Below are 16164 nucleotides of genomic sequence, written 5' to 3'. Positions count from 1 at the left end.
AGCACTGGACCAGGTTGCCCAGAGAGGTTGTGGAGTCTCCTTCTCTGGAGATCTTCAAGGCCTGCCTGGATGCAACCCGGACTAACATGCTCTAGGTGACCCTGCTGAGCAGGGAGGTTGGACTAGATGATCTCCAGAGGTCCCTTCCAACCTTACTGATTCTATGATTCTATGAAATACTCAAGCAGAAAAACAAAGGAAGACAGATAAATGATTTTGTATAATTAAACTTAGTCACTCTGAGTATCAATTTTAACAGTAAGTTTCAATAATATTCCTACAGAAGCACAGTGATTAAGTTGCTATCATCTCTCTAATGTCTCATAAAATGCTATAAATATTTGTTAAGAGAAGCATCCAGTTATTGAAAGGGCTCAAAATCTCCTAAACATGACACTGAACAGGTCCAGAGAGCCAGAGGGTACATATGAAGCCCTCCCCAAGAACATCACCTGACCCGGGACCATGAATTCCAAGAAGCATTCTGCAAGTTCTTTGCAATGAGAACTGACCAGCGTGGTCCCACTCAGTTTTAGAGATCCCACAGCAGCACCTCTAGGAGTACTGCTTAACTTTCTAGTTAAGCACCTCTAGCTGTCAAAGCAGACCCAGTAGCTGTCAGGAGGTGCCTTTCCTTTATCCATCTCAGTTCTTCTGTTTGTCTCCTTTTCTGTTTTTTTCTCCCCCGCAGAAGAACAGATTTTCCGCACAATTTAACTATCACCTTTTATTTAAAGCCAGCCTAAAACAATCTAACTCAGCTGACTGGGAGCTTCACAGACTCCAAGAGGAGCAGTCTGACTGGCTTCATTAATTATTTCTCAACATACATAATTACAGTCAGAGTTTGAACCCAAGTTGTGGCTCTGAACATTTCCAAGCTGGGAAGAAGTCTGTATCCCCATCAAGAATTTGTTACTGTCCCTAGTCTCCTTAATGGGTCATAGGAAAATTCTGATGTGGAAGCAAAGAAAAATGAGGAGAAGATGGAATTGAATTCAAAGTTGAACTTTCAAGCTAGCCTCTTTCCCTATGGACAATATCAAAATCCCACACCCAACGGTCTATGCTCTTTCAGTTTCCAGAACCGGACCAGAACTCTACAGCTGAACTCCAGCTTTAAAATAAAAACATTTCAGCTTTCAACTTTGCACAGTAACTGTGGCATTGGTTAGAGGAATGAGTTCATCACATGAATTTGTACCACTTGCCTGAACCTTACACCTCTGACTATTCTTCCTCTTGCCCAGGTTATCTGTTCTTTAATAGCTAATCCATCTGCCCAGGTAGCCCTCCAGGTTGTCATTCTAGCTGCTGGAGCCTGCTTGAGAGAAGTAGTTCCTCAGCCAGTGGGTATTTGTTGGACTCCATATCCCACAGCATATTCTAAAATGCCACTTAAAAATGCATTTTATGAACAAAAGAGTCCCGTATTGCTGACTATATTGACTGCATGATTAAAAGAGAGAGAGAGAGATAGCCTGGTGATCTAAGCCCAGCACTGCAACCTGCCACCAAGCAGCTCTAATTCAAAGTTTGACACTGCTGCCTATTATGCCCCATGCATGCCACCTAACTTCTGGCTTATGTCAATCCTAGTATATGCCAGCATCCCCCTACTTTGTATTTCCAGAGGCTTTGATCCCAGTGAAACACCAATATTTCCACTAGGCAATAGCAGATAAATACTTCTGTTCTTCAATAGAATTTGATGGAGAAGAATGAACTAAAAGATGGATTTCAGCCCTGGAGCTATTCTGGCAGAAAAACTATGCACTGGGAAAGGCCCTAGCAGGCAGCCTGTAAACCAAACTCGAGGAAGGGCTAATGCCACCACAAACTGCAAGGCACTCAAAAGCCCAGGCATGCAGCCAAACCAGATGGAACACGGGTTTGTCCTCTGCAACTATCAGCGTGGTGAGCACTTAAGAGAATTCTGGTCACAAAGTAAAGTCTGTCTTCTCCCAAAGGAAAAGGAAACCTAATACCAGCTGAGAATTCTAAAAGATTAATTTATTAAAGTTGTCTTTTACACTAGTTGAGTTATGAGAACACTTTGGACCACTGAAATTTAGTGAGCAGATACCATTCTTGCATGTGAGCCAGTTTGACTGAGCAGGAACCCTACCAGTGCAAGATCTCTCTGCACCAATACATGTGGCTGAAACAAGCCCATTTTTATACTAACTGTCCTTTTTATTACAGCAATAAAGGACTACATCTGCTAAAAGATGAATAATTTGATAAACATACACCAGGGCTGTGTATTGAATAGTCCTCCCATGACTTCAAGAATAGCAGAGAAGGAAGAAACCCCAGAAATTTTAATTACAGGATTGTTATTCATAGATCTTCAGGGAGGAAAAGCATTTTAATAGCTTTTCTTCTTCTCGTGAAGAAAGTGTTTTGAAGCAAGGGTTGGGCAGCTGTCAGAGCAAAGGCTCTTGCTTGGACAGAGCAAATGGAGTTGTGCAACACCAAGCTAAACATTCTCAATGTAAGATGCAACTTATATTAGAGAGCCCAGCTAAGCAACGGCTCTCTGGCAGATCTATGCAGTGTCCTCTTAAAAGAAATTTCCACCTGTTCTACTGCACCCAGCACTCTGAGGAGTCACAGAATAAGAACACTTTCCTCAGCAAAGGAGGAATTTAACTGCATTTAATGTCAGAACTGTGAATGCAATTTCTTGTACAAACACTAACTATAATTTACCTGTTTGCTTGTTTTATTAAAATGGTTTTACCAAACTTTCCCAAGGCAAACTTACCACTGTGCCCCTAATCTTGCCTTCACTTTATTCTCATTCAACTTTTTTTTTGGTGATGATAACAAGTGCTTTCTTCTAGATGTCAGGTGAAAAACGTCTCAGTACCACTAGAGATTAAATAACAATGTTTAAATATCTCAACTGAATTTAGGGGAACAGACTGGGAAACTGAAACCATATGGCACATATGACAGGAAATACCATTTTCCACAAACACAGCAGAAGCAACTGTCTCAGACATCTCTTAATAGTATGATAGTTTCTTGAATTCACACAAAGCCAAGCATGGTTTCCCCAACTGGATCCATAAAGCCACATCAATTTTGGTCTGATTAAAGAGTTATTCAAAACCACAAGAAGCAAAGCAAAACAATGTTACATTTACTATGACTGCCACATTCCTGTGAGTGCTTGTATAGAAGATGAATGAAGTCCACATGGCTCCTTGCACATGGAATACTGCTCTGATTAATATTAGGAACGTGTACCCCTTTATACTACTGCTTCCTGATTAATGCAGAATGGATCCAGTATCTGTCTTGAACTTCACATACAGATATTTCATCTATTAAAATGCACAAAAAATATTACAAAATTAAACAAAGCCTCTGGTTCACAACTTCACTGGATTCCAAAGCACAATCATTTTTGCTTTTAATATATCTTAAGACTCTTTTTTTAAAGTCATCACTCAAAATAATGTGAAATACCCATAGTAGCTCATCTTTGATCTGATCACTAAAGAAGTAAACACTATAAGGGCACAAGGAGAAAGAAAATGGTTTAGTGTGCAGATGCATCAGACAAGGAGGTTATGTAGTACTTCAAAAACAATGACTCTAGTCCTAGTACTCATGTACACATGACATAAATGAGGGAAGGCTGAGAGAATTGGGACTGTTCAGTGTAGAGGGTGCATCTAATTGCTGTCTTCCACTACTTAGAAGATTTCTGGAAAAGATGGAGCCAGATTCTTCTTGGACATGCACCATGAAAGGACAAAAGACAATGCTCACAAATTGCAACCTGAGAAATTCTGATTGAATACAGAGAAAAAGTCCTTCATAGTAATATAAAGAAAAAAATCTTCACAGTGGTGTTAAAGCACCAGAACAGGCTGCACAGGCAAACTGTGGAATCACCCTCCTGGGATATTTTAAGAACTCAACCTTGAGCAGAGGTTGGGCCAGCTGACTCCAGATTCCATTCCAACCTGAACTTTTTATGATTCTATGTCCCACAGTAAAGTGCTTGCTGCATTGCCCAGGATTCACAGACTTTTTTTTTTTTTTTTTTTTTTTTTTGGTGGTGGTGAGGTTACACACTGACTACATTAAAAGTATTAATTCCAAGAAAAAAAGTAAAGCTTTTTTAAATCTATTACAATGACCCTACAAGCATTTAGGTGAGCAAGAGATTCAGTTAGTTATAGACCAAAAAACTCCTTCCATCTCTAGGCCAGTTATTTGTATAGAAAACCCAAAGCAGCAGTGATAAACTCCTTTTCCAGCTTTGAAACAGCATGTAAATCTATCAAGTAAACTCACTCTTACAGGCCCCTGGTCTGCACAAGTACAAAAGTGCTACTTAGAGCACAGAGTTTAGCACTACAGGTATATATTATGCAGATGAAATACACAAAACTCTGATAGTTTCTTTAATGCTAGTGATTAAACGACACGCTTGACAGATTATTAGAATTATACCGATTTGGTATTCCCCCCACACTGCCTATATTGAATGAAGCACTTCAGAAAGAGACTGTTAAAAAGCAGTACAAAAAAATGAAGTTCTGTGTTTTCCACATATCAGAAATTTTGCATTCTCTTTCCATTGCCTGCCAAAGTGCACAAATTATAATCTGCAGGGAACGATTTTATAGTCCTCAAAATGTAGAAGAGCCCATTATGATTTTATTTTATTGAATCCAATATTTCTTTTCATTTGAAGAAAGATTCATACTAATACTGTGCATTTTGTTTTGATTCTTAACAAAAAAACAAACCAAAGCATGGAAAACAAGCATTACCACCTAACATCTGGCAGCACATCAACAATCTCTGATCAGAGGTGAGCAGTATAATGCACAATACCTTTTCCAGTGTGGATTGCACAGTGGTCTGACTGTTTATGGAGAAGGCTGGTGGTCATATAAGGACCTTCTCCATAGTTAAAAAAAAAAAAAAAGTCTACTTTAGCTCTCATAGTTTTATTAACAGACACTGAACAGCAGCACTTTTGGTGTTCAGAAAGCATCTTTTGTTGAAAGGCAGAGAAGGAGAGCACAACTTAAAATGGAAAGACTAAAGTCCTGTTTTCACTGAAGCTGACCAGCCAGAGACAAAATTTGTCTATACGGACAGAGTCACTTGAGGCCAAAAGGCTATCAGGGTTTTCTACAGAAAGCTCGCTTTCTTTCCCGTGAGTCCCATTACTGGAGTCCCACTAATGCCAATGGCATTGCAAGGCAATCACAGTTTCTGCTGCGGTGATTTGCTCTGCCAGGCACAACAATCCAGAACTCTCCACTTGACCCAGCACAGCTCTAAATTCAGCAAAGACCTTTTCCAGTAGCAGGCCCATATGACCTAGGTTTTCAAAACAAATTAGAGAAAGGATAATTCCATCTGCCTCTCCTCTGCCAAAGCATGTCCCATGCACCTAAAGGACAAAAACCCCAAGAGTGTGCTCTGAAATAAAATTGGTGACTAATCCTAAGAATAAGGAGGGTTCCCCATAGGAAAACTCAGAGGGGCCCTATTCTGCATGACCCTACACCTTCTCAACTTCAAAGGATGCTGCCAGTCCAGTAACCTCTTGTTTGATTGAACCTCATTTTTCTGTATCGCCTGTAAAAACTGCAGTACCAGCGGAAAGTGGTGGTAGGAGTGAAACTGCAGTGTGCTCTTTCATAGCCACCAAATCCAGAGCTGCATCAAAGAATCATCAAAATGCTCACTGGAAAGGACTTTTGGAAGTCAACCAGGCCAGCCTTTCACTTGAAGCAAGACCACTGCCCACAGCCATGGCTGATCTAGCCACATGCTGTACATCCCCAAGGATGACAATTTCACAGCCTGTCTGGGCAACTTCTAGGGCTCCAGCATTCTCCTAGCGAAACTGTCCTTACTGATGTCCAATCTCAACCTCCCAAAATGCCATTTGTGGCCATACCCTCTGCTATACCAACTAGCACAACCATGAAGAATTAGGCTCGATTGTCTTTTCTGTCCTTCAAACATCTATAACCAGCTATTAGATTGGCTCTGGGCATCTTTTTCAGTAGATCAGACAAGCTTGGCTTCCTCAGTGTCTCCTCACAGGACATGTTCGCTATGCTTTTGACCATCCTGAAAGACCTCCAGTTTCCCATAGATGAAATTAATTGTTCAAGATAAAATAAAGTACCCTTTGTATTCATTCTAATAATACAACACTGAAAGAGTTAGAAACAATGCAGATACTCATCACTTACATGGAAAATCTATGCTCTGAAGGGCTGCCCAATTTTCAGTAATTATAAAAACTTTTTTATGTTGAAAGAATGTATGCATAGGCCATACATTTCCTTCTAAGACCAAAAGAAACATGTTTTTCTTGTGAGGCTTAATCAAAACAGTGTTTTCATTGTGCATTCCTGATGGCTATATAGCTAAAGGAAATTAATTTTTCTTTAACCAGAAACTAGGACTGAGAGGAGACCAGGAATGGTGCTGCAGACAACTGCTTTGGGGCAGTTCACAGAGAAATCCTGAAAAGCTCAGGCTGACTACACAAATCCTGTGGGGATAATCTTGCCATTGGATAGTTCTGTGAACTCTGTACCTCTTTACATTTTTACACCACTCAAGACTTCAAGCCAAGACCTTGGTAAAAAGAACGATTCTGTTCTTGAAAAGCATGACAAAAAGTTGACCAGTTTGTTTCCAATACCACTCAATGAGGTTTGAAGCAATCAAAACCTCCTGCTGCAGACTATGAGTTATGTTTGCTCTGATGCATCAAGCCCATTTACCCTCTATTTAAAACCCTCTTAACTGACAGTAGTTGAATATTCTTGCACAGGATGTATTCACCAGTGCACTTTCTGACCACAACTACTCAACATCCCACTGTGAGTCCATGTGCTGCAACAGCTCCTTACCTACAATGTCTTCATAGGCATTTTCTTCTAAAGTGCTCTTAGATCCAAATTTATGCTGGCTCTCAGTTCCATTTTCAGTTGGGGAGGGAGGGTACAAGGATTGCAGACTTGAAGCATCCTCAAACTCAAAGGATTTTCTAAAGTGTAAAACAACAAGTAAAGTAATTAGTAATTAAAACATAAAATAACCCAAATACTTAGCTGAGCATGTGTTTGCTAAGCAATGTGGATAAAATGATTAAAAAAAAACAAACCCCAAACTCATGCACTACGGATTAACTTGTAGAGGAGCCTCATGTCCTGTGCTTACAGCAGTCTTCAGTATAACAAGCTTGTTTGACATTCTTACAAGGTTAGAAGGTAATGTTATCCTCATTACATAGGAAGGGAGAAAATACAGAAAAAGTATGCACTTTTTTTCCCCCAAAAAAAGTTATAGAGCAAGTTAGCAGGGATTAGAAACTGCTTTGTTCTTGCCAGGGGCCCTGCAAACATGTGGCCTTCTCTCTTCAAAGAAAAGACATTTCTCTGGAAAGTATTCTTCCTCCAGTTGCTCTAGGAGACTTAGGACTTTGTTGGAAAACTCTCTCAGGTCTTGAATCTTCAGCTATGTCCCTGCATAAAGTTCAGTGTACAAATGCCTCACATGTGGAGGAATCACCTATTTCCCCTGCACATCCTGCATCAAACACTGGCAGCTGCCTGGTAGTTCAGGCTGCCTGGCAAGAAAGTGAGGGGCAGTCAGATTAGACGTCTTACTGCTGAGAGGGAATATTGGCCCCTCCTGCTCAAGACTACCCTCTAACTCTTCTCTCCTGTTCTGCATCTGTGCCAGAAGATCTCCAGCCACTAGAGAACACTCAGCTCACATCGTTTTGCAGTGTGGAAGCTACAGTGGGCACTAGCTCACCTGGATATAGCCTGTATCTATGCTAGCAGACAAATATGAAAGATTTTCTCCATTTTATCATAATATTAAACTGAACAGCAGAAAGAAGAACAGTTTTAGAACAAAATATTTGAACAATAAATATCTTCAGATATTCTCATGACATTCCAGTGAGTGTAAAGCCACGTGTATACTCACCTGCAATACACAGCTACAAGCATCAATTACATCTATTCTCAGAACGAGAACAGCTTAGAAACTGAGATTTCAATAACCAATTGCAACAAAATGTTGTGGTATTTAGATGACTTGTATGGTTTCAAATTCTTTGTAAATGTTGGAGTTATCCTTACTTTAAATAAAGGAAGTACAAGAAGAAAGACAATGAAGTTAAGATTTTATAGTGAATTTCCACCCAGCCTGGGAGTCAGCCTGCAAGCTGTGATTTTTGGGGGATTGATTTATACTTACATCATTGTTAATCAGAGATAACTGCAGAGAAGAACACTAAACTACACTGGAGTAAAGTTGCTACAAGTAAACAGAAACCTATCCTGCAAAATGTCGGACTGATTTGCAAGAATCATGAAATACTCAAAGTAGTGCTGCAAATCCTACATCATACAATTCACTAATCATAATTGAAAGTGATAAATACTGCTTTTATTTTGGGTTCACACCTACTAGCCCCAGCCAGGACTGAGGTTGCACTCACTATGCACTGCTGCACTGTGCTGCTCACAAGAGTTTGTCATCTAACCCACCTGTGACTTGTTACTGTTGTGCAAGAGACTGAACTTGCACAACAGCAGGTACAAGCATGAATTACATCTCTTCTCAAAAAAGTACAGTTTAGAGACTGAGGTTTCAAAAAAAAATTTAACAAAATACTGTGGTTCCTAGATGACTTAGACTAGATTATGGTCTCAAATTTCACTTGAGTATGTACTCAGGGACTGATTTTGATTACTCAGTTGTAGGTCACAAGGTAATTCTGTGACAAACAATATCTTCTGTTATTCATTCACCTCCTCCACCCATCACACAGACCCCTTTACCATTTTACAACGATCATTTTCCCACTTGCCCCTCAATTATCCAATAAAGACTGCCATTTATATCCAAATATTTAAAAATTACTTCTTGTCTTCTATACATGACAAATGCTACGCTGAACAAAATGAGGTTAGCTTTATTTCACAAATTTTATCAAGATCTAGATTTGTTTCCTCTTCCTGACACTATTGCCCGAATTCAAAGATGAGCACTGCTAATTAAGAGCTTGACTTTTTACATTTTCCCCCTTCTTTCTCAGAGAAATACCACACATCAGTAGAGCCATTTGATCCATTTCAGAAGTAGGTGCTTCTTTAAAGTAAAGAAAAGAATCTGAAGGCTCCTCTTCTTCTTTTCCTGTTCCAATATACTTCAGGTCAGGTTGTGCTGATATAAACTTATAATTGAGTCAACATTCAGCATGAGATACTGAATTCACAGCATGCATTCAAGATGTTGTTTAGCAGTTAGTTGCACAGCTCCTTGCTAAAATATTGAGTGCGTGTTCTACACATACATAGAGAGCTGAACATGTTAAAAATGTAGTACTTTGAATGTTTATCAACAACTATCCCTAAAATTTTCCAAACAATGAGTAGAATGAGCTTTACCACTTTCACAAAGTCAATGGGAATCTTGCACTTAAAACAATGCAAACTCCATAGACTGCTGTGCAAAAGTAGCCATATATTCTACTCATCAGTAGCTCAGAAAAATTATAAAGACTCTTCTGTGATAAAGCATGGTTTTCTCAACATTAATCCTCTAGAGCTACTAATAGTCACTTACGACAACACTTCTAAGCTCTTAATTAAATAAAATCACCAGTGTCCCATAAAACTGACACAACCACTGTGTTAGCAAGCTTTGGAAACACAAACCCTCTGACAACATGTTCCGTAGTAAACAGGCAGATGAGACTTTGACAGATCAGCTATAGTCCTGCTATAAAAGAATAATGAAATTACACTCCATTAAATATTTCAAATAAGGGTATTTGTGCCAAAGGGAGTGAGATAGCCTTTAGCACACATGGTCTAAAGTCTTTTCCAGGGATTAAGTTAAGCAGGTTGGAGAGCTCCAAAACTGTAGCCATGCAAAAGTATTGCACCAGTGCATCCCACCAGTGCAGACCAGTGGAAAAAATACTCATCTCACATTCCTAGCATTTCTCAGGTCAAAAGCATCACATTAGAGGGAAAATTTTAGTTTTTGCTATTAAAAAAAAGACATTGTATTCATCCATTCTAAAATCAAGCACAAAACATTTCCTTGGATTTTACCTATTCTGGGATTTTCTGTGAAAGCGTGACTCTTTCTTCTGCCTTCTGGTCACAGGGGGGGCAGGGGTGGACGGGAGGGGAGGAGGAGCAGCAGGCGTAGGAGACAGAGGTAGGCCATTGCTCGCTTTACTTTTGTGATTTTTATCAGCTTCATACTCAAAGGTGCGTTTGGGCTTGGGGACAGGATTCACCGCTGTGTTAGCGGGGCTTTCAAGGGGCAGTTTAGGGCCAGCCAAGTCTGCAGTAACCCCTTGTTTCGTCTTACTGTTTTTTTCAGCCTCAGTAGGTGTTCCTGGATCACTCCCCAAAATAACACTCCCTCCTTTGCTATCACTTAGGTTTTCACTCAGTCCCTCAACAGTACTCAGAGTTAGAGACTTTTTCCTCCCCTTGTCAACACTGTAACAACTACTGGGTAACTGGGGAAGGCCTCTGCCAGGTTGTTCTTTTAGAGCCTGCTCAATCTTCTGTATTCTGTTGAGCACAGCAGAGGACTCTTTCCTCATGTGGCCTTTGAGGAAAGTTGCAGAAGGAGGCTCACTCCTGCCTGGTCTCTTTTCTAACCGATGGCAGGAATCTCTGTCCAGCAGTTCCTCCTCCTCTGTTTCTGGGTAAGAACACTCAGAAAATGTTCGGCTCATTCTTCTAAACCCTTTGAAATCAAATGTCTTCTCACTGCATGGAGAGGTCAGCACACTAGGGCAGCTCTCGCTGCCCGACCTCTCCCCAGCATCCCTCTTGTCCACACAGGTGCTCATCCTGGGAGAAGGCTCCCGGCGGCACTCCCATTCTGTGATCTTCTGCCTGATGTCCAGCACCTGCGAGCGGATGCTCGCCCGACTGAGGGAGATGTTCCTCAAGTTTGCAGCAGTGCCCAAGGAGAGGGTGCTCCGGGCCAGTGGATGGCTCCCTATCGCGTCCCCATGCTGAGCCTCCTTAGGGCTCTGCTTGTGGTCCTCTGCCTTGAACACAGACAGCCTTTTATCCAAAGCGCCCACACTGATGGCTTTGAGAGGGTGGCTTGGAGAGTCAGTGTCCGAGGGGCTTGTGGAGGTGCTTCGCAAAGTAGATGCTCGGCTGCTCCAGTCCTTGAGGTGCAGTCTGGAGTTGGAGACCTTGGTGAGCCGAGAAGAGCGGCAAGAGTCCTCGCTGTCACTGAGGGGGTAGGCTGGGCTTCTTGGCGGGGACAAAAGAGGTGGTGGAGAGACTGACTGACACCTAGAAGCAGAAAGAAATAAAAAATCAAGTCCTTGGGCCACATTTGTTCTGACTGCAGGTGAAGTAGAGGATGACTGCACATCACACAATTATTCCAAGGCATCACCAAGGAGTCACCAAACACCATTCAGCCACAAAGTTGGGGGACCAGCAATTAACCAAAGATGAGCAAAGCATTCAGCACTCAGAAAGCCAGTTTTCTCATCTCTTTTTACCTCTTTTTCATCTACCACACATACCAGAATAACTCCCTGGACTCCAAGGTTAAGGATTTCATCTGCAGTAAAAGGGCATTTTCAGGGAGAAGATTCCTACTGAAGCAAAAATTGGAAAGGCTGACCAGCAAGGAAGACAATTTATTCATCGGTTGCACTGAGCAAACCAATTTAAAAAGATGCATCTTTTTAATTCATAAAATCTAAATTAAAGTATCCCCACAGCCAGCAGCTGTGGTATTTTAGCCACAGCATTTAAAATCCCTGATGTATACAGTAAATTTCAAAAAAGGGAAAAGGAGGACCTGTTTTGTCTTTGGTCTGATGTTGTGGCCAACAGATTACATTCTCCTTATCAAGGAGATATTCTTTTCAAAAGAATATTATAGGCTGAAAAAATATGTTAATCTTCTCACAGTACACATTCAAGAACATAAACTATACAGAAAGATCTCAACGTCACCTTGAAAAAAAACCCTTAGAATACATTTTTGCTATGGCTTGCAAAACTAGCACTGTTCCTGGGGTTTTGTACATTGTTACAAAGACTTTAAAAACAAAAAGAGAAAAGGAAATTCAGCAATACATTAATCAGTGATGAGCCAGCTGTAAGAAAATTAAGCCAAAACCATGTCAAAAAGAAGGTTTTTACTGTTCTGCCACAATACAGACGTATGGAACATAGCAGAAATACTAATGACTCCTTTGACATTTTGCCCTAGAAACCCTTCTGTTTCATATAGGAAGAAAAGAAGAGGAAAAATCAAAAATAATGCCTTGTATATGCCATTAAGTTTGTGCTCTATAAGGCACATGAACAACCAGCTGAATTTTTTGTTTGTTTGTTTGTTTTTAAACTGTCCTATAATCATAAAATCCAAATAGAAGAACTACTTAACCAGAAGAAATCCTGGAAGCATATATCTCAGTTATAGTAAAAGCAGAAGAGATTCTGAACTCCTCTGCAGCTTTCACCCCAATCTACCAGCCAAGCCTTAAAAACACAGGGGCTGAGTTCTATGCAGTGATGTGAAGGTCCAAAGTGCTGAAGGAATTTCTGCAAAACTTACTTTGAGACAGGACATTTTTCTTTCTTTTCAAACACATCCCCAAGACAAATTATTAGATTTCATCCAAGTTTGCTAAAGCTGATGCTTTGCAAGCAAATCTCAGAAGTTTTATGAAAAAGTTCTGATCATAAAAGAACAAAAATCAAATTATCACAAAAGTAAACTTATTTCTTTTTCATAGTCCTGTGATAAATCAAGACTCTCCTGCATAAAAGTTGCGCTTCTTGATGAGTTCTGTTTCTTCATCATTTTGGTAAGTAAATGTGTCCACAGGAAAAAGAGATTGTCAAAGACAATGGCAAACAGTTCACCAACAGCTACTTAGAGCTCAGTGAAAATTTGTCTTCATTTCAGCACTGAGGACATAAGCCAAAATACATCCAATTCATCTCAAGTCCTAGAAGCTAAATTCCTTGCTGTTCTACACAGTTTTAGCCAGGTGTCTTCAACAGGAGATTGCAAAAGATCAAAAACAGGTAAGAGGTGAGGAATACTTTTGGCTAGTTGCCTCAGCATGAAGTTAGTGAATTATCTAGAAGGACCTTGGCCCACCTACCTCAGCAGCTCCTGAAGATGCACTTTAAAGATGCAAGTCTCCACAGACTTGGAGGGGTGCTTGCCCCTGATTCTTCATTATTACCTTCTGCCCTTTCTTGATCTCTTCAGTTTAATACCACAAAGTCCCCAAATTTATGCTATCCCTAACACTCACTGTGCTAGCTTAGACTTGGGATCGCATTCTCAAAATTTCTGTATGTTATTTAGGCCTGCTCTAGAACTACACTAACTTTTCTCTGAATGAAGCAAATGTAGTTCGATTGAAATCTATTTTACATATGAAGACAACAATGCTGTCTTTGAAGTTGCTTGTTAGCTAAATGCACTGTTAGGACTCAGCGAAAAGGTAGAGACAGGCCCTGCAAAGAGGCCATGTGGAATTCTTCAGCATATGGAGCACACATTAAAACATTTTTTCTTCCCTCTCCAGCATGGGAAAACTGACATCCAAATTAATGAAGCCATTTTCAATTAAAAGAATGTGTTAGATCCCAAATGATAATTTATACTGACAATATCAAGAACAAATTACAAGATGATGGGAGTCTAGTTAGTAACGGGACAGCAGATGTACAAGATCCTGCTGACAATCCTCTCTGCTTTTGACTCACTATATAGCAGAAAGAACTGTAAGCATTTCTTTCACTTTACTTCATCTGGAAAGTTGTGATTGTCTCCACTCCACTTACTATATGATGTGCAAAGTCATCTTCCCATCATTATTAATAACATTTCTGCCTTATATTGTGGCCATAGATGTCAATCAGACTAGGAGCCCAATCTGCTGGGTATCACAGAAATATGTATGTGACAATTGCTACAAAGAACCTACAATCAAGTGGAAAAAATACTTGAACCTAAGAACATGTAGATTCTCCAAAGAGAGAAAACCCTTTTTTCTAAGGTATAGTTTATTAACTACTCCAATATAGTCTATTTAAACATAACACATTAATCACTTCACTACGTAAGTGAACAGTCTTGTGAAGAAGACAAATTATTTCCGCCCTGTTTTAGAATAAGGTAAATAAGGCATAGCTCACAATTATTGGATCGACACTTCTAGGCTCAGCTTACATTTGACTCACCAGGCTACCTTCTCTGCAGGATTAACGCAGACTGCATCAATCTGCCTGCTACTACTCTTTATAAATTCTACCATGTCTTGTTTGTATTCAGGTGTTGCAGAGTTTGTTATTTTGACTGTTGCACTTTTGTTTCTCTAGCACAAAATTTTAATTAAAAAGGCAATTTAAAAAATCAGGAAGAACACTCACAAGCATCTTGCACAGACTGTCTGGATCTCCTGCAATAGCAAATGTTCAGTTAGACTGCACATAGTGCCCTGGAAAAGACTGGCTAATCCTCTGAGAACTGGTGGAATGCTAACCCCTTGTTGCAGCTGCTGATTCAATATTGTTTCTGATGGAACACCACTGCAGTTTTCATTCAAAATATTTATGTTCCTGATAGAAATAGTCCCTCATCAGTTTATACTCTAAAGAACTTCTTTTCAGTTGTTTTCAGTATCAGGAAAAGGTTTGTTGACTCATCAGGGGAGGCGGAAAGAAGGGAAAGCATGATGTGCATAACTTGCAGAGGATGCACAACGTGTCTCCTTAATAGTATGAGCCATTTTTTTAAATCCCAGGTTCCTGGTAAGCTAACTGCATTTATGGCTAGATCTTGAACCTCCTGAACTCAATTACAGAACTGCCACTCACTTCCCCTGTACAAGACTGGGCCTGTAGAACAAAAGGCCCTTTCGAGGCGTACGCTGTGAAGTACTTGTGATACTGTTGTTCAGAAAGATTCTGCCTTACACTGAGTCATACTGTAATCTTAAGTAGTCCAGTCAGAAGCCATAGGAGCAGTTCAGCAAGCCAGAGAGGCAAAACTGTGTGTGTATAGCTTCAGGCACACATTCTAAAATGGGCAGTGGTGAGAATTAAAAAATAGTTCAAAAGCTGAACAATTGATAAGATGGGTTCTTCCCCAAGAAATCCACCTCCATTAGAAGAATATTCTCTTGAAGGCACAATAGTCCTGCAATCTTTAAGACTAGTATTATTGGACAGACAACATAATGAAATAGCTTTCAAACTTTTTGTAAAGCAAAATGTTTTTATTGAAGTTTCTATATACAGAATGATACATGCAGCACCTTGCAAAGCATATCATTACATATACCTCAAAACTATTAAGTATACACAGCATAAACAAAATTAAGGAACCAAATTTAGACTTCTTAACAAGAACACTTGAAGAAAATCTTCGTTCTAGTCAGTGACATTACTTTGAGATTAGCAGTATTTCACAAAACAAATTGGAACAAGTTGCTCTGATTCCCTATTTGATGAGGATATTGTTCCAGTGCTCAGGCTCAGGCTCTCCAGCCACTAAGCAGGCAGAGCATGCTACAGTTTCAGCACAGCCCCATACTGTGGGAGCGGCCCAGAAATCACGCAGCTCCCAGAAGGGCTCACAAGCAGGTCACAGACCCTGCGACTGCCTGCCTGCCTTCCTGCCGGGGTTCGCAGCTGCACAGTAAGGGGCGCAGACTCACTCTGAGAGGTTGTTTCCAATCCTCTAGACTGTGCTTAGCTTTACTGCTGTGAGTTGCTCCCTGAGAAATCACCAGAAGCACCCATAATAAGAAAAAAAATGGTAATTCTAGTGACTACTTGTAGGACTTGGAAATATCACTGAGTTTTAAAGTCCGATTCATTCTTTCCTCTCCAGTTCCTCTTTTTCTCATCAAAACTGAAAAAACTTTTGATTTACAAAAAGTATAATTTTCCAGACCACCTCTCAAATAAAGATATGGCTTCCATGGACTAGTGTATGTATTCACATCATCAAAGCCTAGTATCATCACAAAGCTCAGCATCAATAGCCATCTACTTTTACCTGTACCAAATGAACATCCATGGGTAACAGTGGAGATGCATCTCGTTTACA

At 40.2% G+C, this 16164-nt stretch overlaps 1 protein-coding gene across 2 annotated transcripts in view; it reads right to left on the bottom strand.

Moving 5' to 3' along the window:
- The window catches only part of DENND2B (DENN domain containing 2B), a 184770-nt gene that overhangs the window by 66583 nt on the left and 102023 nt on the right, over positions 1–16164 (bottom strand). For both annotated transcript variants that reach the window (XM_062576287.1, XM_062576288.1), the window contains 2 exons: positions 10143–11360; positions 6915–7051 (listed from right to left, as the gene is read on the bottom strand). In XM_062576287.1, coding sequence (XP_062432271.1) covers positions 6915–7051; positions 10143–11360 — 1355 coding nt within the window. The remainder of the gene's footprint in view (positions 1–6914; positions 7052–10142; positions 11361–16164) is intronic.

This window comes from Rhea pennata, chromosome 5, assembly GCF_028389875.1.
Source record: "Rhea pennata isolate bPtePen1 chromosome 5, bPtePen1.pri, whole genome shotgun sequence".
NCBI classification, from domain to species: Eukaryota; Metazoa; Chordata; class Aves; order Rheiformes; family Rheidae; genus Rhea; species Rhea pennata.
This window is presented reverse-complemented; position numbering and strand designations above follow the sequence as displayed.